This window comes from Furipterus horrens, unplaced genomic scaffold (genome assembly GCF_987537825.1).
Source record: "Furipterus horrens unplaced genomic scaffold, mFurHor1.1.pri manual_scaffold_10, whole genome shotgun sequence".
Classification (NCBI taxonomy): domain Eukaryota; kingdom Metazoa; phylum Chordata; class Mammalia; order Chiroptera; family Furipteridae; genus Furipterus; species Furipterus horrens.
The window spans coordinates 33,803,456-33,828,244 of NW_028327180.1; the positions used below are offsets into that span (position 1 = coordinate 33,803,456).

At 51.8% G+C, this 24,789-nt stretch overlaps 1 protein-coding gene across 1 annotated transcript in view; it reads left to right on the forward strand.

Annotated features, from left to right (window-relative positions):
• The window catches only part of PINX1 (PIN2 (TERF1) interacting telomerase inhibitor 1), a 236,594-nt gene that overhangs the window by 55,275 nt on the left and 156,530 nt on the right, over window positions 1-24,789 (forward strand). The window contains exon 2 of the mRNA XM_090290168.1: window positions 21,514-21,710. Within this exon, the coding sequence (XP_090146294.1) occupies window positions 21,514-21,710 (197 nt within the window). The remainder of the gene's footprint in view (window positions 1-21,513; window positions 21,711-24,789) is intronic.

Here is a 24,789-nt window from a genome sequence, read left to right on the forward strand (position 1 = left end):
CAGTAGCCTCTTGTATGTGCTCTGACTGGGGACCAAACCCACAACCTGGGCATGTTCCCTGACTGGGAATTGAACCAGCAACCTTTCGGTTTGTGGGATTATGCCCAAGCAACTGAGCCACACTGGTCAAAGCTAGTTTTGTTTCCTCCATGGCACTCATTTTCCGCCTGCATGTTTCTTTCTTGCCCACCACTAGGATGCTAACTGCATCCCAAGCTCCTAGAACAATTCCTGCCACATGATGGACCCTTGGCTAGTATTTACCGAAGGAGTGAATGGATGAGGAGAGGAGGCAGTGAGAGGATGAATGGAAACTCAGCCTTGGGACCTTGAGGTGGCTGGCTTTGGTGTCAGACCGGAGGTGCCAGGTCTCTGTGACCTTGGATAGATCCTGTTTCATCTCTGAGCCTCTATTTCCTTATCTGTAAATTGAGAACAACGTTCCCTTTCTGAATTGTGTTGGGGCTCAAATAAGATAACTGTGCATAAGTGGCAGACTGCCTGACCCACAGTGGAAATTCGATGAGGTTTCATTTTCTTCCCCTCAGTGGAGAGGTGGGATCGTTCAGTGATCAAAGGAATGGCCTCAGGTCACACATCAGGTTCTCTTGCCTTGGGGGAACTCATGCATGTTCTCCCCAGGCCTGCAGTCTCTAACACTGCCTGATGTCCATGGGTTCATGGGCTTAGGGTTCTCTTGATGTTCTGGAGGAGACCATACCTGAACCTACCTGTTATACCTGAGCCCACCTGCTATACCTGAACCCACCTGCCTAGTAGAAAACCTCTATGCATTTCCAATCAGGAGGCATTCTGGGCCAGGGGCAGGTTGAAGACAGGGCCTGGGGCTAGGGTGAGGCATGCCAGGTTCCAGGGCATCAGTGTTAAGGAGGTCCTCACTCACATGGTTGTGCAAATGCAGAGTTGCATCTGAGAGTGATTGCCCCATGTGCCTCATGAACTCAACCTAGTCCTTTCCCTGATGGCAAAAGCTCATGCTTGGAAGGGACACTCAGAATCACCTCCTACCTACTCACAGGTTCCTCCCAGGGCATCCCTGCCTTAGGAACACAGAGGAAAGGGCCCAAGGAGTGTCCAGCTCCGTATATGGTTGACTGCTCTGTCTTTTCCTCCTGTCTCTTCTGATGCTGGATATCACCAAATAAATGCCTCCCCCCAAAATTCATGCGTTGATGCCCTAACTCTTAATGTGATGGTACCAGGAGGTGGAGCCTTCAGGATGTAATTGGGTTTAAATGAGGTCATGGGGATGGGTCCTCAGGATAGGATTGTGTCCTTCTAAGACGAGGAAGAGAGAAGAGCCCTCTCCCTCATGGGAGGGCCCAGCAAGAAGGGCCCTCACCAAGAACTGAGCCTGATCTTGGACTTTCCAGCCTGCAGGACTGTGAGGAGTAAATGACTGTGTTTATGCCGCCCAGCCTATGATACTGTTATAGCGCAGCCAAGCTAAGACCCTGGGTACAACCAGTCTCCCCGTGGTGTCTACCCATTGCTCCTCCCTCTGCTGACCCTCTGGGGCCACAGAGAAAAAGTGCAGCCCTTTCTGTGTGGCTGCAGAGGAAACCCAGTTCTGCTCTTATTTGCAGGGTTTTCATGCTCACTACAGAATGGGGAAAGGGGAAAGGAGAGGTACCAGAGAAATCCTTTGGCCATCTGGGAGGGCAGGGAAAGCCACAGGAACCATCATTATCTCTTGTGAACCCATGTATGGGAGCCCCAGAGCAGGCGGGACTGCAGGGTGACCCAGGAGAGGAGATTGGAACTCAGGCATCCTCACTTCTGGCAGCGGGAGCCCTGAAGAGGTGTGTCCTCATGTCACCAGGCAGGTTGGGCTGCGTTCCCAGGCTTACTGTTTTCCTGTTCAAGTGTAGACAGCACTTTTGCACAAAAGGAGGGACCCATTCCCCAAACCAGGGGTGCTCTCAGGCCTTGCTGCCCCACCCTCAGAGCTGGATAACCATAAGGATGATCATCCTCCACCCCTTTGTTCTACCTGTGTCCTCTCTTCAGAGGTTTTGGGACTCTCTGTTCCATCCTCAGGTGAGCTCATCATTCCGTAGGCTAAGAAGGAGTGAGTCACTATGCAGAGGAGAAATCACAGGCACACATAGGCCCCGCCCTCCCAGCCAGTGACCCAGGCCTGCTGCTCCTTCTGGAAAAGGTGAATGCTGGCATAGGTGACAGCCGTGGGCCTTTCTACCCACAGTTTCTATGACTTCAACCTCTGACAGGAACAAGCATGCGCTTTCCCAGGTGATCAAAGCCTCCTACACTGCCTGCCTTGCCAGAGGGTATTCAGATCTCCAGACGACCCCTGCCCAGAGCAGCTCTGCCTGGGCCCTCCTGGGAGAACATCGTTGCCCACCGGGCAGCTCGTTGTCACTTTTGATTTAACCAAATGAAGCACAGTGAAAACCAATGAACGTCTTAATCACATAATTACATTAGTGCCGGCTCCAAAGAGTCAGCAGGCTCCCTGAGTCCCAGCGTTCAGTCCTCTGTTTCCCAGGCTCCTCACAGATGGCACATATAGAATATTCCTTTTCCAGTTGACTTGCCTTGGTTACTCTCCAGACGGAGAACTGAACCTCATGGAAGGGCTGTGCAGAGTCCATTTGGGGACTATTTTGAAATTCAGGGATTAGATAAACAGCAATAAGAACAATTAGATCTTCCAGTGTGACACAAATAAGGGAAACTGAGGCCCAGAGAGGGCAAGTGACTTACCTAAGGTCACACAGCACACAACTAGACCAAAACACTTTCCAAATTACTGTAGGTTTCCTCTTTTTGTTTCAGTTTAGTCAATTTAGAAAATGTCAATATTTAATTACAAATTTAACAGTTAAAAATCAGTGTAAAAAATAATAATAATATTGAGAGTCATTCTGAGATTAGATATACTGGTTGGCTCTTAATTTGGTTTAGTTCAAGTTCCTGGACCAAAAATAACCAGTACTAATCTGCATGGATCCCCCCAGTCCCCAGTCTGGCTGGTTCTGAGGAGGGAAGGAGAGGCCACCCCGGGACAGGGTGAAGAGTAGCATTGGCTTGGCGGGGAGGGATGGGAACATGCTGTACAGAGTGAGATTGGGCATCAGAGCAGGGAATCAGTGGCTCTTGGCAGGTGAAGTCTCCATCTGTTCTGCAGTCCCCTCTCATTTTTTCTTCCTGCCGGTGGCTGTGCATCAGCATCCCAGGGTCTTGCCTGTCTGTCTCCTGGGAGCTGGCCAGACATTAACACTTAATTCCCCAGGCATGGGAATCCTGTCACCACCAAGGAGAGTGAGTGGGGCAGGGGGCATGCTCTGGACCTGGGGTCTGCTTGAAGCTCCCTCCAGGCAGAGGCCCAGCTCTGCAGCCCCCAGGGAGTCGGAGGATCTGTAAGATGCGGATGAGTCCTTCCTTCCAATGGGGATACAGATATGAGAGAGGCCTTCCCTGGGTCTGAGAAGCTGGAAGCAGATTAATTCCCAATTCTAGTCCAGTCTCTTACTTCCCGCCAGCCACTGGGGTGCAGGGTCAGTTGGGATGTACAAAGGAGGCAGCCAGCCATTTTGCTATGATTATTGGCTGTGGTCCCCTGAAGTCATTGGCTCTACCTTCCCCTTTCTTTGGCACCTGCTGAGTTTCTTTTGGAAATCTCTACATGAGGCTACAGACTCCTGATTCTCTGGGGCTTGTAGGGGCTCACACTCTGGGCCCCTCTGCGGCGGGGGTGGGAAGAGATGTTCACGCGTCATCCTGCCTTCAGTGTCCCACACTGCTGACAATCAGCTGGGCTCTCAGGTCAAGGTGTGGGCCCTTCAGCCTCTCCCACCTTGCAGATCCTCTCCTCAGAGTGTGGGGCAGGCCTTGGTGTCCGTTTTGTAGGATGGGGGGAGCTGGCATCCCAGGGTAAAGAAGACAGGCCCCCAGGCAGGGCTAGAAACAGGGCAAGCCGCAAACATCACCCCCACCCTCCACCCAGAGGGATGTCTCAGGCTGAGCAGGAAGTACAGAGACATGAAGCCAAGAAAACAACCACGGCGCTGAGGAAGGGACTCTAGCCCCCAGTCCACAGAGGAAGGTTCTGCAGATTTACTCTCCAGGACCAGCCCTAGGCAAATTGTGAGGGTCACACAGTGGCCCCAGCTCTTTTCTGTACACTCACCACCAGCAGCACCTGGTCCCAGAAGAGGATCCATGAGGGAAGACAGTGGATGGCAGGAAAAATGCAGGCCAGTGAGGGGCCCGGAGACCTGGGGACAAATTACTGCCAGGCACATCACTGTTGGCCTCAATTTTCTTTGTCTGTAAAGGAAAGGGTTGGATTCCTGCCCAGTCTACTCCAACTTTCTGTAGTTCTTGCAAAGTGAGACAGGTTGTGTTACCTGGTTTGACTTAAGTCAACGGGATAGCTATCTAAACAGCAGGAAGGGGATCAGAACTTGAACCCCTCCACCCACACTGTGCTCCCAGCGTGACCCTGTTAGATGGCCACAGGCGTGGCACTCATCAGCAACTATTTGCTGGATTCATCAATGCAGACCTCTTTCTCCACAGATTGTCCTAGGACTGAGTTAGTTTGCAAGGACTTCCATAACAAAGTACCACAGGCTGGGGGCCTACACAACAGAAACTCATTTTCTCCAAGTTATGGAGGCTGGTAGTCCAAGGTCAAGGTGCTGGCAGGGTTTTGTTCTGCTGAAGCCTGTCTTCCTGGCTTGTAAACAACCACCCTCTGTCTATGTGTGCACAGAGGGACAAATCTCTGGTGTTTACTCCTCTTCCTACAAGGATACCACCAGTCCTATTGGGTTAGGGCCCCACCCTTATGAGCTCATTTAACCTGAATCACCTCCTTAAATGCCCTACCTCCAAATATAGTCACAGTGGGTTTAGGGCTTCAACATATGACTTTGGGGAGGACTCAATTTAGTCCATAATAGCCACCTCCTCACTGTGTCCTCACATGGTTTTCCCTTAGTCCATGTGTATCCGTGTCCTAATCTGCTTTTCTTATAAGGACACCCATAATTCTGATTAGGGTCCACCCACATGACCTCATTTTACCTCGTTAAAGAGTCTATCACTAAATAATGCAGTCCTGGTCCATGGGTTAGGACTTCAACATATGACTTTGGAGGGAGTACAATTCACCCATGACAGACTCCTAGGCAGAAATTTCTGAAGTAACTTCCCTGTAAACAGGATGCCAGTATGCCAGGGTGACTATGATGGACAAAGCCGGAGAGAGCTAACAGGACGCCCACAACTGTTCGAGGTCGGTCTTTCTCGCAGAAGAAAGAATAGTGGGGTCCATGCTTCAGGGGGAGCCTGTTGTGTTGTCTGAATGCCAGTGCTGAGAACCATTAGTCCTTTTATTTTAAGCATTTGGGTCCCCTGTTTGGGAGAATACTTCCTTAAGCCACTATCATCTTAGTGTGAATTAACTTGACCAATTTTTCTCCTCTGTGATAGGAGGGATTTGAGGAGCATTGAGTCCTGGCTATATGGAATGAGGGAGGGTCCAAGAATGGGGGGATGGGCTCCTGGTTGGCCCATGGGCAGCCCCTGCAGTGGTGGGAGGAGCCTTGCTAAGCTGTGCCAGAAGAAAGACCACTTTGATAAACTGGGTGACTTTTCCAGTGTTTCTTCTAGGGCAGCCCACAGTCTCACCATCCACTGATTCACTCACCACTCATTCATTCATTCACAGAAATTAACCAAGTACCTGCTGTGAGCCCAGCCCTGATTGGACAAGTCCTTGTTCTAGGAGTTCATGATCTTGTGAAGTAGGCCAAAGGGAAGACAAAACACAAAACACAATACTATGACCACCTGATAGTGTGCTGAGTGCCACAGTGACAGGTGCTGGTGGAGAAGGGGACATCAGAGGGGCACCACCCTCTCCCCATGGGAGCAGAGATGGGGGAGGAGTCAGAGTGAACTCCCAGAAATGATGTTTGGGCTGGATCTTGAATAACGAAGATTTAGTTGTTGGCAGAGCAGGAGCAAAAGGAGTGAGGAAGGGTTTGACTTACAATGCATTGAGAGGTGGTGTCTTGGGGTGGCCTTGAGGGAGGTGGCTCATGAAACAGGAGCCCCACTTCCTGTCCAGGACTGCCTGAAGCTGCAGAGTCTCAGCTGCCCCAGCTTTGGCTTTGCTGGCCTGGTAGGGCCTGCTGTTCACAGACAAATGTGGCTTTGACTCCTGGCTTTGCCCAGTGGGGCTCTCTTCAGGGGCAGCAGGAGCTGGGGGGTCTCATTCAGCACTGGAGAGGTCCAAGCATTGCTAATCCAATGAAAGCTGCTGACAGCTGGCAGACACTAGAACCCTAACTGAAGAGCCTGCAGAGTTGACCCAGTCACCCCATTCAACCAACGCCAGCCAAGGCCTGCTGTATGCCTGCCATGGTTGGGCTGGCTGCTGCAGGGTTACAATGAGGAATCTGGGCCACTTGTGCTCCTGGAGGTCACGGTTGGTGGAGAAGGGACATGAGCCCCAGCGATGCCACCAGATGGGAAGTGATGGGTGCAATAAGGTGGGAACAACACCCTCACAGCGTCCTGGTCCCAGTCCTGCTCCCTGGGGAGTGGGTTCAGCCCCCATGCCTGTGAGGATGACATGGATTTGTGCAGGGCCTGGCCCAGCATTATGTGCCCACCCTCTCCCCCAGCCCCAGCATTCTGACACAGTGTCGTCACATTGAAGTGAACATGCAGGGGATGTGGCCGGTGCAGCAGAGACCAGGATCTATGGGCCTGTGTCTCATCTGCCTCTATCACAGGGAGCTGTGGACACATTTCTCTGTGCCCCAGTTTCTTCTCTATAAGAGGGGAGACCCAGGGTAGCTTACTCCCATGATCCTGGCATTTTTGTGGGTGTCTGCCAGGGAAACAGAGCCACGTAGCTCAGTTCAGCTCCCAGCTCTACTGCCTACCATGTGTGTGACCATAGGCAAGTTACTTGACTTCCTTGTGCCTCAGTTTCTTCATCTGTAAAGTGGGGCTATGACAGAACCTGCCTCACAGGTCATGTTAAGTGAGTTAATACACATGACACATGCAGACTGTATCAGGCATAGATCTGCAGAGAGAAAGGCAACCTTGAAGAAGAATAACACAGCTGGAGCTGCCACACTTCAGGTTACTCATGCATGGGATGGTACTACTACCTGCCTGTTGGGGGAGCCATGAGGGTTAAATGTGATGGCACATGAGAAACTTATAGCAAACTGCCTGCCTCATAGAAAATGTTTAGCAATTACTCACGGGCGACCTTGTCAGGGGGATAGTTTGGCCAGTGAGCAGAGGGTCTGGTGCTGGCCAACTGTATCATATGCTCTTGCCCTCTCAAATTCTGCAGAATGTGCTGAGGCAGGAGTTCATGAATTATTAAGCACCCTCTGTCGAGGGAGGAGACGAGGCTTTCTGTTCCTGTTGTATGTTCTTAAATGAAGACTGCTTGCTGTATGGAGATGACACTTTCTTCACTTGTGCCTGCAGGAAGTTGAATGAGAATCCGCAAGAGACCCTTATCCCCATTTCATAGGTGGAATGATCGAGGCTGGAATTGCTGATGTGGTTCTGGCTATTTCATGGCTGCTGGCACAGGGCGGGTGCTCTCTGCTCTAGGCTCAGGAGTCCTTGGGAGACAAGGTGTCTCTGAACTTGGGCTTAGGCTGTGAGGGTGCTCTGTCCCACACTGGCTTTAGGTGGGCACCCTGTGTAGGCCTTAGAGGGGGCTGGGAGCTGAGACCCAAGAGCCTCTGGTACCCACTGGCGAAGCTCTGACCCCCTTCAGGAAGACATGGAATCCCGCCTTCCCATGCTCAGAAGCTGTTCCTCCCGCTATCCCCAGCCAAACCCTCTTTCATCGTCCTACTATGCATGCATCCACTTACTCACTTATTCATTTATTCTGAGCTAGAGAGGATGAAAGGATGAGGCCGACCCAGCTCCTGACCTCAGAAAGCTTCCAGTCTTAACACCACAGGTTATTTTTCTTTGGAAAGAGCCAGGTGAGGGCCATGTGGGAGGGGCCATGGGCTCAGCCTTGTGCATCCCGAGTCAAGGCGGGCTTGGGTGAGAAAGGGGTTTATGAAGGTATAATTGCTATCTTGACTGAGAAAATGCTGACTTCACCCCTCCTGGACTCTTCCTTGCCCAAGCCCATTGGGTTAGGAGCTTCCTTGTGATCTCAGAGCCCTTTATACTTTGGGGGACAGCATAGTCCACAGGCTCTGGTTCCTGACTCTGCATCCTTGGATGACTTATTGAATGTCCATTTGCCTCAGTTTCCTCATCTGTAAAGTGGGGGTAGCAGTCGATGTACTCCATTCACTATCATTGTTCCATTTAGAGCATGAAGGGGTATCACAGAGGACAGTGCACTTGCCTGTCTCCCTTCTAGATGTGTGGGGAGACTTTGGGGGTGGGGGGAGACTAGCACTGGGCTCCAAGCCAGGCACCTGGAAGGCCTGGCTGCCCTCCCTTCAGGTGACTGTCCTATGAATGGATGTGCCCCCCAGCTACCAGAGCAAGAGATGAGAGCCCTGGGGAGGAGACTGGGCCCAGGCCTGGCTTCCTGCTTCCGGCCCGGCATTCAGCACTGCTGTGTGGCCTTGGCTTTCTGCTCTGATTGCATGGGAGAATCAAGATCACCTTGTCAGAGCTTCAAGAAGGCGATGAGGAAAAGTCAATGTTGGTATATCTGAAGACGGTCAGAGGAGGAGTGCCCAGAAGCAAAGATAAGGCAAACTGTAAGGTCACCGTATCACAGCTTATTATTCTTGCCCCCCATCTGGTATGCGCTGGAGATGTAGCACTGCTGCCTGAACACAGGGGACTGGCTGGGTGGCCTCAGATGGGCCCAGCCTGGCAGGTGACCTGAGCCAGACACTGCTTCACACCCCAGGTCACCGCAGGACATAGATAGTTACAGAGTCCACCTGGCTGCCCACTTAGGACTAGAGATTTGGGAGGAAGTAAGAAATTGTCCTTCAGTTCCCTACTTTACAGATTGGGGGCTGGGGTCAGGCAAGAGGGGCAAGGAGTCCCAAACCCCCAGGTGGTCAACTGGAGAGATGGCCCTAGGGCCCAGGTTTCCTGACTCTCAGCCCAGTGCTCCTCGTGGCCACCATGGCGAATGGGTCACCGTCAGGGAGAGAGCAATGTAAGTGTGAGGCTCATACAGCGGAACCCTGGCCTGGGTGCAGGAGAGAGCCCAGACGTGCCCTCTGCTGCCCCCTGTCTTGTGTCTACCTTTGGGCGCCTCCCAGGAAGGCCACACTGCCCAGGGCACCGGTGAGTGGGCCTTGGCCTTGCGTTACCTGGCGACATGCTCTGAGATGTGGAAACATCACTGGCCTCCTGGCTGGGACAATGCAAACTCAACTAAATGCCATTTTCTATTTCTATTTCTAGTCTGTTTCCCTGGGAGGCCCCAGGAAACAGTGCACATGACACGTCTGGCTTCCCAGGTGGGGGACGGGGGCCTGAATATAGAAGAGGGCTTGGAGGAGCAGAGGCTGACTCTGGGAGACGCTGAACAACCCCCTGCAGGAAAGCAGCCTGCAGGGTGGGCAGGCGGGGGTGCTCTGGAAGCAACAGCCCAAGTCCCGCAGGGTGACCCCTGATCTGGAAAGACCTCTGGGTAACAGATCAGGCCCTGCAAGGCCTGCAGAGTCAGTGTAGTGCCAGGGCCTGAGATCATCTGGTCTTATTTGCTCATTTCCCTAAGGGGAAAACATGGGAGGGAAGAACGTTCCCAAGGCCACACAGCCAGGACATGGTGGCAGTAGGACAGCCTTGAGGTCACAGTCAAATCCATCACGTGATTCCTCAGTCGCTCACCATCAGCCTTGTTCACTGCTGGAAGTTGCTGGAAGATGGTTTCTGGAGCCTAAATGCTAAACACTGAATACTGAACACACGTGGCATTGATGCGGTGACTTTCTCTTTCACCAGGGCCAACAGTGTCACTGGACCAGGCAGTGGGGTCCAGAGGAAGGAGGGCAGGGAACAAGGCTGGGTTTCCTGAGCCTCGTACAGGGCCTGGCACGCAGTAGGAGCTCAATCACGGCTGTTGAATGTTTGAGTACAGTTGGGAGGGGGCTGGGGGCTGCAGTGGAGCACTCAGGAAAGTCTAAAAGGGACAACTTTAGGGAACGTAGAGGACAGATGGCCCCTAAGGAGAATAAACCACTGGGGTACCTCACCCCCAAGACATGGTGTGGCTGAGCCAAAAGCCTCCCTGAACATTTCAGACAGAGTCACTCACCGCAGATCTGCTATGGGCTAGAAAGGGGACAATGCAAGGTTTTAACCACACCCTGCACCTGGGGCTTGTGACAAAGGCACAGGTGGGTCCTCCTGCCAGGTGCCCAGGGTTCCTTATGGCAACGGCACCGAAGGGGCTCCTGTTTATATGTTTATCAATATTGAAAGTCCCTGGCAAAGTGCAGGTGACTCTACCTTGGGTCAGTGGGTCTCCTCTCGAAGTTGTGAGTTACTCTGAACAGCCACTAATGTTTTTCCTCATTAAGGCAGATCCCCCCCACCCCCCACGCCTGCCACCCATCCTTCTCGGCAGGCTGTGTGCACATGGGCTACCTTGAATCCTAGGACACTTTTTACCAGAATGCAGGCAGAACAACACTGGTGGGGGCCTGCTGTCAGAAGTCTTCAGCTCTAACTTGGGGACAGCACCATGGCCCTTCCCGTTGTGGGCATGGCAGCGGTCCCAGCTCCAAGCAGAGAAGCAGAAGGCAGCCCCAGGGATAGGCTGGCTCGCCTGCTGGAAAGAGTTTGTGCTGGCTAGAAGAGGCATTGCATACAGTCACTGACTCAGGCGGGACTGGGGACTGAGGCAGAGTAAGGCTTGAGGAAGAGCGAGGGAGGGAGCAGGGAAGGGACCCCCATGAGCCACTTGGGCTGTAGCTCCTGGTGCCCCCAGTGGAGATGGGTGCTGACCCTGATCCTGGAGAAGAGGAAGGCTTTCGTCACACTTTCCCTGGGAGCTGAGAATATAAATGGATGAACTTTCTAGAGCTCAAGGATTTTATTAACAAGCCGCCCAATTGGTCCATTCATTCATGGGACAAACAGTGTGTGCCTACCAAGTGCCATGCACCAGGGATGCAAAGATTAACCACCACCCAGGAACTGGGTTTCTGACCTCTGGGAGCATATAACGGGGAAGAAAAAGTATTTCTCCCAAATGTAGGTTTGCCAAGGTGTATCTTAATCAAGTTTCTTGCGGGGTCTCAGAGCAGGGGCAGTAGCCCGGGCCCTGCCGTGCCGGTGCGCTGTGCCGGTGGGTCCATGAGGCAGGCCAGGCAGCGTGTCTTCCACCCGCCTTCTGCTCTCCTGAGCCCTGGGATGTTGAGGGATGCTTAGGCCACCCTGCCACCGTGACCCTAAGTCCAGGACAACTACTGGGTGACTCCCACTGCAGCCACCTCCCATCCCTGAAGCTTTATGGTGCTCTCCCCTGCTCTTCTCCCTGGGCCCCTGCAAAGAAATGCCATTCCACGCCTGCTTTCTCAGATGTGTGCCCAGAGCCCGCCACCACTGCTCAGCTGATGTCAGGGACCCTGGAGAGAAGGGCTAAAAATAGCTCCGATTTGAAGTGCTGCTCTCTGGGGCTGAGCCGGCAGCTGGCCCCTCCACCTTCCTCCATGCTGAAGCCATCTCAGCTGGAATGTGTTTGGGGTGGTGAGGTGGGGGAACAGAGGGGCTTCCAGTGCCGGCCAGGCAATGGAAGGTTCTAGAGTCCATTCTCACACTCAGAAAGAGGCCAGGGCTATGTTGGTGCACAGTTCCTGCTGGGCCAGGCCTGAGGGCCCCTCAGACCACCCGCACCTTGCACTTCGGGAGGTTTTAAGGGAGGGCTTGCCTGTGGGCGCACAGGTGCATACAGCCACATGAGCATTTGGGTGCCTGTGAGAAATTGCTAGGGCTGAGAGGGCCACGGGCAGGTCCCCTGTTATCCGTGAGCTGAAAGTCTGACAGCCCCAGTAGCTTCGCTCCTCTCTTCCTAGACTGTCCAGAGAGGGACAGAAAACCTGCCCTGCTGTAGTGTTATCCTGCAGCACGGGCTGGTAAGTTCTTTCTTGTGTCCAACCCAAATCTTTCCTGCTTTTATTGAGCTCCTGTTCCCGTTCTGCTTGTCTACCTGGGGGAAGGTGGATTTCATGTGTTTGAAGTTAGGGTTGCAGCCCTCCCTTAGTCAAATGAGACCAGGGGCTAAAATCACTTCAGCACCTTTGATTGGATATCTACCATGATGGGCCGGGGTGCCAGGTGTACAGGTGCCCCTCTTGGGGGCTAAAATCTAGCTGGAGGGATATCTCTATACATGCATGACTCCAGTACAGGGTGGGCTACCAGAACTGCTCTGACAGTAGAGGGAAGAGGCCTCCGGGGCTGGATGACAGAGGCATGTGACAGAGGCAAACAAATAGAGGCGTCACTGTGCTTTTCCAGTTTGAGCCTTTGTTTCCCTGTAAAATGGGGCTAATCGATTGGCTGCTGGGGAGGCAGCCCATCTGCACACAGGCTGCCGAGTAGAATGGGGGGAAAGTGGGCTCTGCCTAAATGAGGGAAAACATTAGTGGCTGTTCAAAAACCTCACAGCTTTGAGAGGGGACCTCTGACTCCAAAGACGTCAGAGGGTTGTTGAAAAAAGCAGATGAGGTGGGGAGAGCGAGGGAATGAGAGAAAGGTAACAAACAGGAAAACACAGTGTATGGAGTGAGCAGCACTCTCTCTGGAGTTCGCTCCCTGGTATAAATCTCAGTAGCTCCATCCTTGGGTACCCTCTTGCTTCAGTTTCTTCATCTGTAGACAATTTTAAGGTTTTTAGATGAAATGACTTAATGTCTGTAGAGTGCTTACATTGTGCCTGGCACATAGGGAGAACCCAATAAATAGGCCCTATTGCTATATTGAGGAGGCAGTGGAATGGGAGGGTGGGGAGGGAAGTAATTTGACCAGGGAAGGGGGTGAGGCACGTGGAGGAGAGCCAGGCCCTCCTTGTTCCTACCTGCATGCCATTGACTCTGTGCCCAGGTGCGAACCCCATGGCTGTTCCCAGAGCAGGAACAAGCAGCAAGAGAGGTCATGTGCCAGGAAGGTCTGGGGATGGAGAGCTATCAGGTGTGGCCAGGGGGCAGGGAGCAGGTGTGGGAGAGAGAGGTGGGGATAGCAGGAGACTGACTACCTGGATGCAGAGTCAGGGGAGCCACCCAGGTTACTGAGTCAAGGTTAGCCTCAGTTTCCTCACTGAGAAAATGGGAGTGGTGATCGCAGCAGCCTGGCAGAGGCCGGCAAGGCAGGTGCTGATTGCCCTGAGATCTGTGAAGGGTCTGGAAGAGCTGGAAGGACTTTTGCTCTGTCCTGCTCTTGCTCCTGCTCCAGGACCCTAGGGACAGCCATGGGGTTTCTACCTGGGCACAGAATCAACAGCATGCAGGCAGGAGCACAGCCCCTTTGTCGTAGCAGCCTCCCTGGGTGACCCAGCCCAGCAGTTCTCAGCAGGGGACGAGCCCCAGAGTGGCAAGATTCCCATATAAGCCCCAGGTAGCCCAGGACCCTGAAACTCTTCTGACCCCTCCTTTGGACCACTTTCTCCTACAGTCCTTGTGCGATCACCTGGCCCTAGACCCTCCCAGCCCTGAGATGTGGTCAGAAACGGAAAGGACACGTGGGTGGCAAGTCCTCCGCCCCTAGAAGGAGGGACCAGATGAGAATGCAGGTCTTATAGTGTCACAGCAGCTCTCAACACCTTTACTGCTACCAGACACGTCAGGATTCCCAAGCAAAGCAGGTGCAGGAGGCGGCTGAATCACGGGAGAACAGGCCGGAGCCCTTTGCAAGTTCAGGTCGGCCCTTCACAAGTTCGGGTATCAGAGAGTTCTTTGCTGCTTTGGTGGCAGCGAGCCCAGCTCCGTCCTTGATTTTGAGGGTAGCATGTCATGGAATTTGGAAACCCCCGTGTCCTCTCACTTTCCATCTGGCCAGTGACTGCAATGCTCCTGTCCTCTCTGAGCTGGTTCCCACCTAACAGAGCCGAGTGCCTGGATGTGGGTTTGACTTTCCCTTTGTGTCCTGTGTCTGCTGTGATGACAGCGAATGGCCAGGAGCAGGCAGCCCTGGGGGCCGGGAGGGGAGGTGTGGGCAGGAGACCACCCCCTCAGTAACCCAGGGTTGGCTATGACACAGGGGTGAGATCATGTGCCTCCAGGTGTCTGTGCAGGTAAGGGCTTAGACATGTGTAGCATGTATATGCATGTTTTTGTATGTGAGGGTGTCTATGTAGGACACAGTGTGTTGCCATGTGGGTATATAAACTTCTTGTGTAGCTAGCATGTACACACCAGGGATATATAGTGTGCCTGTGTGTGCTACTTGTATGGCGCTTGTTCCTGTAGGTGGTGTATGTGCATGTGATGTGTGTGTACATCTGTGTGAGAGAGGGCACGTGCACCACGCGCCCCAGGATAAGAGAAAGATGCCTCAAGGTGGCCTGGAGGCATGGCTAGTTTTATTTAAATCAACAAAAATATAAAGGCATTTTTTTCTAAAGCAGTAAAGAGCCCTTCAGGTGAATAACTGTATGGTTTGTTCCAGAGGGAAAGCATGCCTTGCCTTGGAGATCAGCTTTCCTGGTCTTCCCATACAGAACAGTGCTGGCGGGGTCCCAGTGCAGCCCCAGATAGGGCCCACCCCCAGGCTCGGGGAGAGCAACCCTGGGCGGGCTTTCGGGGGCCTGAGCACTGCGGGCCAGACCCCAGCCCCACGGGGAGGCCAGGAGCTGTGTTGTGTGGTTTTGTTCCAGCTCTGCTGCCAGGGCAGCCCCTACAGATGTCCCCAAGGAGGGAGAGTCCGAGGTGCCTGTGCCACCACCTGCGGCCTCCCTGCCACCTCCCCAGGGCCTGCTCTGCACTGTGTCTGCAGGTGAAGTGCAGGGTCTGCCATGGCCTCCACCCAGCACATGCTGGCAGGTCTCTAGTGGCCTCCTGGGGTTGATGCCCCCCCTGACTGGCATGCAGGCTCCGGAGGGGCAGCCTTACCACCGTGCCACCGCCGGCCCTGCACCAGGAGACGTGCACACAGAACAGGAAGACAGGCCTGGGATGTCAGTAACTTAGAACCAGAGTCCAGCCTGAGCGCTGGCAAAGCCGCGGGTACCTCCTGCTCCCCGTCTCAGGTTCCTCCTCCCCTCCTTGCAGAACTGAGGCCAGACTGGGGTCTGGGCACCCTCAGAGGTAACCACCACTCCCTGGGATAGAAGAGCTCACAGAATTGGGTTCCAGAAGAAGCCACTTACTGGGTGAATGGTGAGAGCTAGAGGTTGCTGAGACCACCCTGCTCAAGTTGGCCACTTAAGTAGATGGTAAGACCCCCAGCCCTCACCCCAGTAGCCTCCCCCAATAGCTGTTTTGGCCCAAGAGCGCCTCTGGGATAGGGCTGTGGGGCCAGCTCTGCCTTAAATCCTGTAGCCCCTACCCATTCATTCCCTGTCCAGGCTCAGGGCAGCTCAAGGGCAGCTCCGGGGGTGAGTCAGTGTGCCAGCCATTCCTCATCTCCCACCCTGGGGCGTCACCACCAGCGTCTTCTCTCCGGTGGCTGGGTCCTGGGGGCCAGGCCTAGAGGACTCTAACCAGGGGAGAAGGAGCAGGAAAGGGTGGGGAGGTGAGAAGGCTGTCACTTCTTTGCCCAGGCTCTTCTGCTTGCCTTCTTGCTGAGCTGGCAATTTTGAGAGTTTTGTATATGTACTGGCTACAAGTTCTTTATCAGATATGTGACTTACAAATATTTTCTCCCAGTCTGTAGCTAGTGTTTTTATTCTCTTAACAACATTATTTACAGAGCAAATTTTTAAAATTTTGATGGAAGCCAACTTATCAAATTTTTTTTTCTTTTATAGATCAGGCTTTTGCTGCCTAATGCAGTGACAAAGATTTTCTCCTTCAAGTTTTATAGTTTTACATTTTAACCTATGACACATTTTAAGTTAGCCTGTGAATGACTAATTTTTCCCACATCATTTGTTGAAAAGACATTTTTCTCCATTGAATTATCTTTGCACTTTGTCAGAAATCAGTTGACCATGTATGCATGGTTCTGTTTCTAGACTCTGTTTTCTGTTCCATTGATCTGTGTTTCTCTGTCTTTGCCAACACCATACCGTCTTAATTAATGTGGCTTTATTGTATGTTCTAAAATGAGATAGTTTAAATTCATTGTTTTTCTTTCCAAATTGTTTTGGCTGTTCTAGATCCTTTTCCATCCCATATAAATTTTAGAATCTGCTTGTCTATATCTGCAAAAATAAATCTTGCTAGGGTCTTTATTGAAATTGTGTTAAGTCCATAGATCAGCTTGGGGAGAATGGTCATTATATTGAAACTATATTGAGTGTTTCCATCCATGAACATGGCATGTCTGTCTCTCTATCACTTAGATTTTATTTGACTTCTTTTATCAGTGTTTTGTAGCTTTAAAGTATAACTTCTGCACATTTTATTAGATTTATGTCTGAATGTTTTTTTGGTGTTATTAATTTAAATCTTATTTATTTTTAAATTTTTAATTTCGAATTGTTCCTTAGTAGTCTATAGAAATACATTTAATTTTTATATGCTGACCTTGTATCATGACACTTGGCTAAACTTACTAACTGGTTCTATAAACTTTTTTGTATATTCCTTGGAAATTTTTATTTGGACAATCTTGTCATTTACAAATAGGGGCACTTTTACTTCTTTCTTTGCAACCTGTATATACTTTCTTTTTCTTGGTTTATTGCACTGGCTGGCACTTCTAGTATGATGTTGACTAGGTATGGTGAGAGTACACATTACTGCCTTGTTCCTGATCTTAAGAGAAAAGATTTCAGCCTTTTATTATCAATTATGATATTAACTATAGGTTTTTGTAGATGCCTTTCCTCTATCTCAGATTAAGAAAATTCTTTTCTATTCCTAGTTTTCTGAGGGTTTTTTAAAATCATGAATGGATGTTGAATTCTGTAAAATGCATACTTTCTGCATCAATCAATGTGATGTGTGATTTTTCTAATATTATTGATTACATTGACTATCAAACCCACCTTACATTCCCAAAATAAACCCTATGCTGTATCCTCCCTTCTGTATGTCATTGGATTGGATTTGTTAACATTTTTTTGAAGATTTTTTACATCTAAGTTTATGAAGGATATTGTCTTTAGTTTTATTTTCTTATATGCTATCTGTCTGGCTTTGATATCAGAGTAATGCTGGTCTCATAAAATGAACAGGGAATGTTCTTTCCTCTTTTATTTTCCTGAGGAGAAAAGGTATATAGATTGGTGCTATTTTGACTTGATACATTTGGTAGGTATTACTATTTTTCCTAAGGAGGATTCTCTAAGCCTCAGGCCTCACAACCTGGACTGAGCTGTTTGGGGCTTTAAGGGTGGGTAGTTCTCAACAATCAGAGGTTTCAAAATGCTGTTTCTGAGAATGTTGCAAGAAGCATCAGGGGACTGCAGGTGCACAGAGGCAGACTGATTCATCCCCCTGCCCCTTGCAGAAATTACTTACTTCCCATCCCAATCAGCGTCAGGCAGAGCTATAGCTAATTCCCAGTGGGGCAACTTAGTTTGGGTAAGACCTTCTCTGATTTGCCTGAACTATGATGGGCTGTGTGACTTAGGGGAAATCACTCAGCCTCTCTGAGTCTCAGATGAGCCAATGGGAAGAAGGAGATTACAACGGCTTTTCCCTCAAAGTGCTGGTGTAAAAGGGAAAGTGTGCTCACAGAACAGAGAATTCTAGGGGCAGGTATAAGGAGCTTTAAGCAATTCCATGGTTTACAAAGTAAGAGGAGGAGATAGAATTGGGACCAGAGTAAGGAAAGTGGGCTCACAGAAAAGCGGAAAGCACCTTGGGGGGTGGGGTGGGGGCAGAAATAGCTGTCATCTGTGGCTTCTGGTCTCCTAAATATTCTCACAGGCATGTCATTTGAGCCCCCCACGACCCTTTGAGGGGGCATGATGGCATACAGTCATCCATTCAACAGGTCCTGGAGTTCTGCTCTGGGCCAGGCTTTTGATAGATCAGGAAACTGAGGCTCAGAGAGGTTAGGAAATGTTTTCAAGGTAGCGCAGCCACTGACAGTACGGAATAGAGCCCAGGTGCTCTGGGTAAGTTGTGTTTTCCCACGCTACGGAATTCAGAGGAAAGGGGACTTAACGGTCCACCTTCGAGAGGCACGTGGGGAAGGGCTGATGGCATTGGGACTGGAGCCAGGCTGCTGGGCTCCAGGTGCTGCTCAACCACTGAGCTGGGTAAACTCAAGCACGTTCCCTAACATCGGCCCCTTAGTTGCCTTCTGTAAAGTGAGGGTAATGTTGTGTCTACCTCAACAGGTTGTTGTAAGGATTTAAATGAGTTATTAAATACAAAATGCTCAGAGCAGTGCCTGACACCTGCGAGTACCCCACACAAACCTCAGGCACTATTATTTGTAAACATGCTGGGTTGGCTCTGCCGGGCTACTCACCTGAAGAAGGCTGAAGCTTGGGGATCCTCCAGGGGCCCCGCCTCCCCCCAGACAGGCTCAGCCTCTGGAGGGACTCGCCCAAGGTCATGCGGACCATAGACCAGCTTTCCTGAGTCCTTGCGCGATGATGATGCGCTGCCTTTCTGCTTTGAGACCCATGCATTTCATGATGCGATGCTCTTAGGAGAGAGGCAGTGTGACGGGGTGACACAAGATGTGGAAACAAATCTAGGAGAGCTGGGTGTCTTTCCTCTTGGACTACTTTCCTGGAGATGGTGAGCTTTCTGGAACCTGCCAGGGATGGGGAGAGGTGAAGGGTTTGGGGGAGCAGCAGCCCACCTTGTGTCACCTTGTGTCCCTTCCGTAGGGACTCAGCACATCTGGGCCTACCCCCTCCTGCCCCCCGACGGTGCCGCAAAGGAGGGTGCTGGGCCTCGGAAGACCGCTCGCTGGGGATGAGATCACCGCCAGAGTAGCCGTTCTCTGTGGCTTAGGGTCTGGCGCCACCTTGTGGCCATGGTCCAAGGCTGTCTTTGCATAGGCAGCTGTCTGGGTGTCCCAGGGGTCACTTAGACCCACTCTGGATTTTACACATACCCCTCAGTTGTATACTGGCGACTCAAGGACTAAAGCAGAGAAGATGAGGAGGAGCCAGAAGGCGCGGAATAGGTAGAAGGAGGCAGTTGCTTGGGAAATCCTGAACTGGACTCCAGGGTGGGAGGCTGTATGAGCTGGTGTTCTAGGGGGCGTGGTCTCCAGATTTGGTTTCAGACTTGATCCTGGTGCACCGTGGGCTCCCAGCATCCATTTGCTTATTAGCACCAAGGGGAGAGGCTCTGGCTTTGCCCACTCCCACTTTATTTATTCCCACACCTTGGATTCGCTCACAGAGGATATCTGAGTTTTGTTTCTCTGGTAGGCATTATAGTTGAATCAGCTCGCTCTGGACTCATTGCTTTCCATTACCCTGGGAGTGTATTTGTAGTGAAATAAGGGGTCTGTCCCAGCTCCCCTGGGGGTCTTTCAGAGTTGCAGCAACCAAAGTCTTTTAGCAATCTAGAGAGACAGCCACAGTCTCATTCGTCAGGTGTTGGGTGGGTGCACATTATTGCCAGCATATAGGTTCTAGGTCCCAGGCAACGGTTTTCAGGGTTGCTTTGTGTCCCAAAACACACCCTAGGGGACTGTGGAGCATTTGGTCTTCTGTTGGGGAACAGGCCGTGACTGGCGCTCTGGAGTGGAGCCCGCCATTTTGGAAGTGGAGAGGAGCAACCCTTCGCAGGTTTAAATTATTTTACGAATGCATGCTTTGGCGTATTTGCTTCTAAAGCGTGGGCTTCTGTAACATCGATGCAAGGTTCTTGGTCAATGCCCCGTCTTGCGTTGCTCCTGAGAAAACGCAGAGCCCCTCTCTGCCACCTGCTTTAGGATCCCTCCCATGAGTTTGCTGCAGGTGTGTTTGCTTTGCTGTGTCATGACAGAGTCATCCTACCAGGACTCCTCAGTCCTGGAAGGCAGGTGTCTTCCTTTTATAGCCATAGGCACTCAGGACACTGCTTGAACAACAGATAAGCTCATGTGCTCCATGGGAGACAGAAAAGACATGAAAATGTGGGGAGAGAGGATTGGAAGTGAGGGGCAGGCAGGGCCCCATGCACCAAGGGAGGAGGTGGGGATTTGATTCTAAGCATATGGGAAGCCATGGGATGGTTAGAAAAGGGTTGATACTATTGCATTTGTGATTTCCTAAGAGCACCTTGGCTGCTGTGTGCAAAGTGGGTGGTTCTGGAGCCAGAGTGGCTACTGGGAGACTGGTAAGGAGGCTTCTGCTTTGATTTGGGGCAGGAGCAGTAGTGGCAGGAACCAGGCCAGCAGTGGTGAAGGGGCAGAGAAGGGACCACCCAGCAGCCCCACGTGGACAAGTGGCAATGCTTGAAGGCATTGGGGATGATGTAGGGGGTCAACCATGCTCTCAGCCTCTAAGATTCAGGCTTGGGATCATAGAAGGTGCAGTGATTACATTCCCGTGGGTGGTCAGGGATGCATGTGTGGGTCTGTCCTATTGGCTGTGGCCCTTGGTTTTTGGTTCACATTCTTGATCCTGATTGGGCCACACAACCATGCTTTCTGAACTTGCATTTTCCCTGGTGCTACTGGCTCCTCTGGCCCTGGCCCAGCCTCAGGGACTGCTGGCCGACTTAGTACTTTGGATCCTCCCCTTGACTGTGGCTTGGAGACAGCTCCTGCAAGTTCAGGTAAAAGCACCGCATGGAGTTTTCTTACTGGACCCTGGATGTGTGCCCACTACTCTTATATCTTCCTAATCTCCCCCACACCCAACTCTGGGATGCTAGGATGCTGTTCTCCACGTGAAAGAGTAACAGGGACACGGAGTTGGAGTAATTAGTCCAACTAATTAGCAAGTGATAAAGTTGGAATTGGATCCTAGAGCCCATGTCCTCCACCTGAACCCACTTCTTTGCCCCTTGTCCTCCCGGTGGAGCAGGGTCAGAGCATTTGTGTGACTGCGTCCTGGGCCAGACCTGGACAGGGGCCAGTGCAGGCTTTGTGTTTCCCTAGTGTTGAGGGGTGCGTGAGCTTTGTGTCCAATGGCCTGGGGCTGGCTTCTAGTACCGTCCACCATCCAACTGTGGATCCCTGGCTGTTCCCCATCTGTCCCATGTGGGAATTACACCTGCCTATTGCCTGGGACCCAGCCAGCCATGGTATTTAGTAGAAGCTCCACAAATGCTACCCTGAAGCCTTAGCACCACGTCTGTATCAGTGTTTGTAGGCTGGGAGGACCCGTAGGACCAGTCCAAGTGTCTGGAAAACCTCAGAGCAAAGAAGGAGACACCAGCACAAGTGGCTCTGGTTTTGGGGGGCAACATGGCCCTTCCAGAGCCCCCGCCCCCACCCACGCTCTCTGTTCTGCTCCGTCTCTCTCGGCAGGTATATCCGCACCATGTACTTGGGGATTCAGAGCCAACGGCGGAAGGAACACCAGCGACGCTTCTACTGGGCTATGATGTATGAATATGCAGATGTCAACATGTTGCGCCTCCTCGAGACCTTCCTGGAGAGCGCCCCCCAACTGGTGCTACAGCTCTGCATAATGATCCAGAAGAACAGCGCCGAGCCGCTGCCCTGTGAGTGCCCCGCCCCCAGGAATCTGGGGAAATGACCTTTCTCTGGGCTGGGACAGGCCCCCCATCCCCTCTGGGGACCACCTAGTGGCCACCTCCTACATGTTCATTACCCAACATCCTCTGGGGGTGTTGCCTATTATGACCCCTGAGTCCTCAGGATGGCCAGGTCTCTGTGCAATGCTGACGTGGCTCAAATCATGAGGGCCTGAGCAGCACAAACATTTCCTGAACACCGTGGTGCAAGCCTGCTCATTACCCATGGCCACATTGTTCTAATGAGTGGAGTGGAGCTGGGTCTCAGATGTCGCTGGGAGCAGCAGTGCAGAGGACCCTGGTCTCCCACTTGCAGGGAGTGGCCCCTTCCCTTTGGCTGGCCTGAGCTGAGGTGTTCATGTGCGTGCAGGGTGGAGAAGATGGCCCAAAGATAGCACGTGGCAAGAAGATGAAGTCATGGCAGGCAGCAGTTTCAGACATGTGTAAGCTGTGGCTCTTGCTTCAGATCAAAGCTTATGTAGAAGCTCCATTTATATAATAGGCTCCAGTAACTTCATTCTAGTTAGATGGGGGGACGGGGGTGGGGGCGGTCCAGAGCCTGACACACTCTATCCACTCGTCTTCTCCCACATCCTGGTCCCTGTGGCCCCAAGTGCTCTCCAAGGAGCCCCGGGACCCCCCAGAGCCCAGCCTGGGCAGCTCTGGTCTCTACAGCAGCAGGCAGCCCGGGTGCTGGCCGTTTGGCCGCCCTAGAGGCCTTGTGAGGTTAGACCTCACCAGACAAGGCAGAGTCCCACACCGGGCCGCCGATGGTCAGACCAGCCTTGCTCTACCAGCCTTGAGGGGGCCTTCATGGGCCCTGGCGGCAGAATGAGGTGCCCAGTGACAGGCGTCCTTTCTACTTGTGAAGCCACCATACCCAGCTGCCTCAGACCCCATGGGCTGCAGCTCCCCTGGCCAGAGAGACCTGCTCCCGGGGGCCCATTTGCTGGGGGCTGCAGGGGGCCCCTCTCTCTCACCTGGGTCCTCCTTTTCTCAACGCTGCTGTGGTTGGAGGACCCATCTAAACTGCCCTTTGCAGTTTCAGTTTCAAATCTCTCACCCCTGCCACGTGGCTCGGGCAGTGAAACTGTCCATCCAACCTTTGGCCACATCCCAGCACCACAAATAGGGCAGGTGGCAGAGTGACGCAAGGGATGAGCAACCAACAGAACACTGGTCCCAGACCGGGGTCCTGGGCACCACTTAGACCCTGCTGTAATTTTAGCCATTGCCCTTCACCTTCCCAAGGCCTCCTGTCCTCTTTGGTATCTGGGGAGATGGCACTAATCCTTGATTTTTAAGGGGATGCCGTCATGTAATGCACATAGATCACTTTGCAAACTATCAAGCTCCACAGGAACCTAAGGGGTGTGTTTATCACCTGGCAGTGCGGGGCATGGGCAAGGTCCTGGGAGATGCTCCACTGCCACCCCTCTTTGGCCCTGTGGGTCATCCCTGCCCTGGCCTTTTGTTAAGCATGTCCTCTTTATGATAGTTTCTCAGATTATAAACCACAGACAGGCTGGATGTGAGATCCCTGGGAAAGAAACTCAAGGGACAGCACCTGTTGCTTCCTCTTGATATGGGAGCCCAGTGGGGCCAAGGTCAGTGAAGGCCAAGGGGCTGCTGGTGAGCAGGCCCTAGGGGAGAGAGCTGCAGTGATGAGGGTCATGTGTCCTGGAAAAGCTCCCTGGCCCTTCCTCTCACACGCTCCTCTTTTTTTGCGCAGCTCAGAGGTCGGGTGAGCATTTCTCCTGGTTCGTTTGGTGTGTGGAACAGGTGTTTCTCAAAATAGGCTTTGGTGGTTAAATACATGTGGGAACTGCCAGGCTACACAAAGGTCAGCGGCAGTCTTTGCTGTTGGTTGTAAATCTCCAAGGCGAGGCTGGGGTGTGTGTCATGAGCAGGGTAGGAGGGAAGGAGGGAACCTGCTGTTGCTGAGCCCAAGGGCTTGGCACTGTGCTCTTGCTTAACTTCTGGACTGTCTGCTCACCATTGTAATGTTCTGTTAGAATAGATGCCTTCCCTCTCTTTTCCCATAAAAAGCTGCATGACATGAATGTGCTTTAAAGCAGATTGGTTTAAATATTAGAAATTGGAGGAGGGGAGAGAAGATCTGTGAACTGGGAAGGGACTAGATGGTGATGTGTGAGAGCCTGGAGTGTGTGCGACACGTTGGAAAGGCAGGGCCAGCTCCCGCCCTGCTACTTGATGGCTGTTGGACTTTGGGCAGTTACTGGGCCTTTCTGTTCCTTAGTTTTCTCCTTTCTGAAATGGGGATAATATTAGCACTTACCGCAGAGCATTTAATGACACTTAATGACAAATGTCAAGGGCCTTGTATATCATCGGGCTTTTGTTGTTGTTGGTGGTGGTGGTGATGGTAGAGCTTTTATTGTAGATCCATTTTCTGCACTGGACTGCAGGCTTTGCTAGTGAGATCCCTGGCTGATGGGCCTTGCTCGGGCTGGCCTTTGGCTGACCACTGTGTACCATCAATGCTAATAGATGCTTAGAAAGATCACGGTCCCTTTAGCTGGTGAGTTTTCCATTGATCTTGCTCAGGGCCAGCCTCTCCTACTTTTGCCATCTCTACACCTTCTACTCCTCACTTATCACTGGGTTAACAGTGCAGTAGTCAGCCTGCAGGGTGGGTTTGTATTCAATTTCCCTATAAATTCCAACTCAAGTGAAAAATATAACAACAATAATGATAATCCATACAAATATTATGCTAGAGTCATCTGGGCATTTCAGCAGGGTCTTCTCTAAATCTGATGTCTTGACATTTTAAGTAAAGATAAAAATAGAGCTATAATATGCTGATACACCATTTACACTGGTGGTGAGCCTCGTGTCTGCTGGAGGCTCTGTCAGTATCCTGGACTATGACAGGGTCTGGAAAGCAGTCCAGACAGTGGTAAGTCAGAGAGCTGCATGCAAATGCCACCTTGGCCATTTACTGACTATGACATGGGGCAAGTTAATTTCCCAATGGGGTGTCTTCCTGTGTAAAGTAGTAACTTTTAAAATTGTTGTGGAG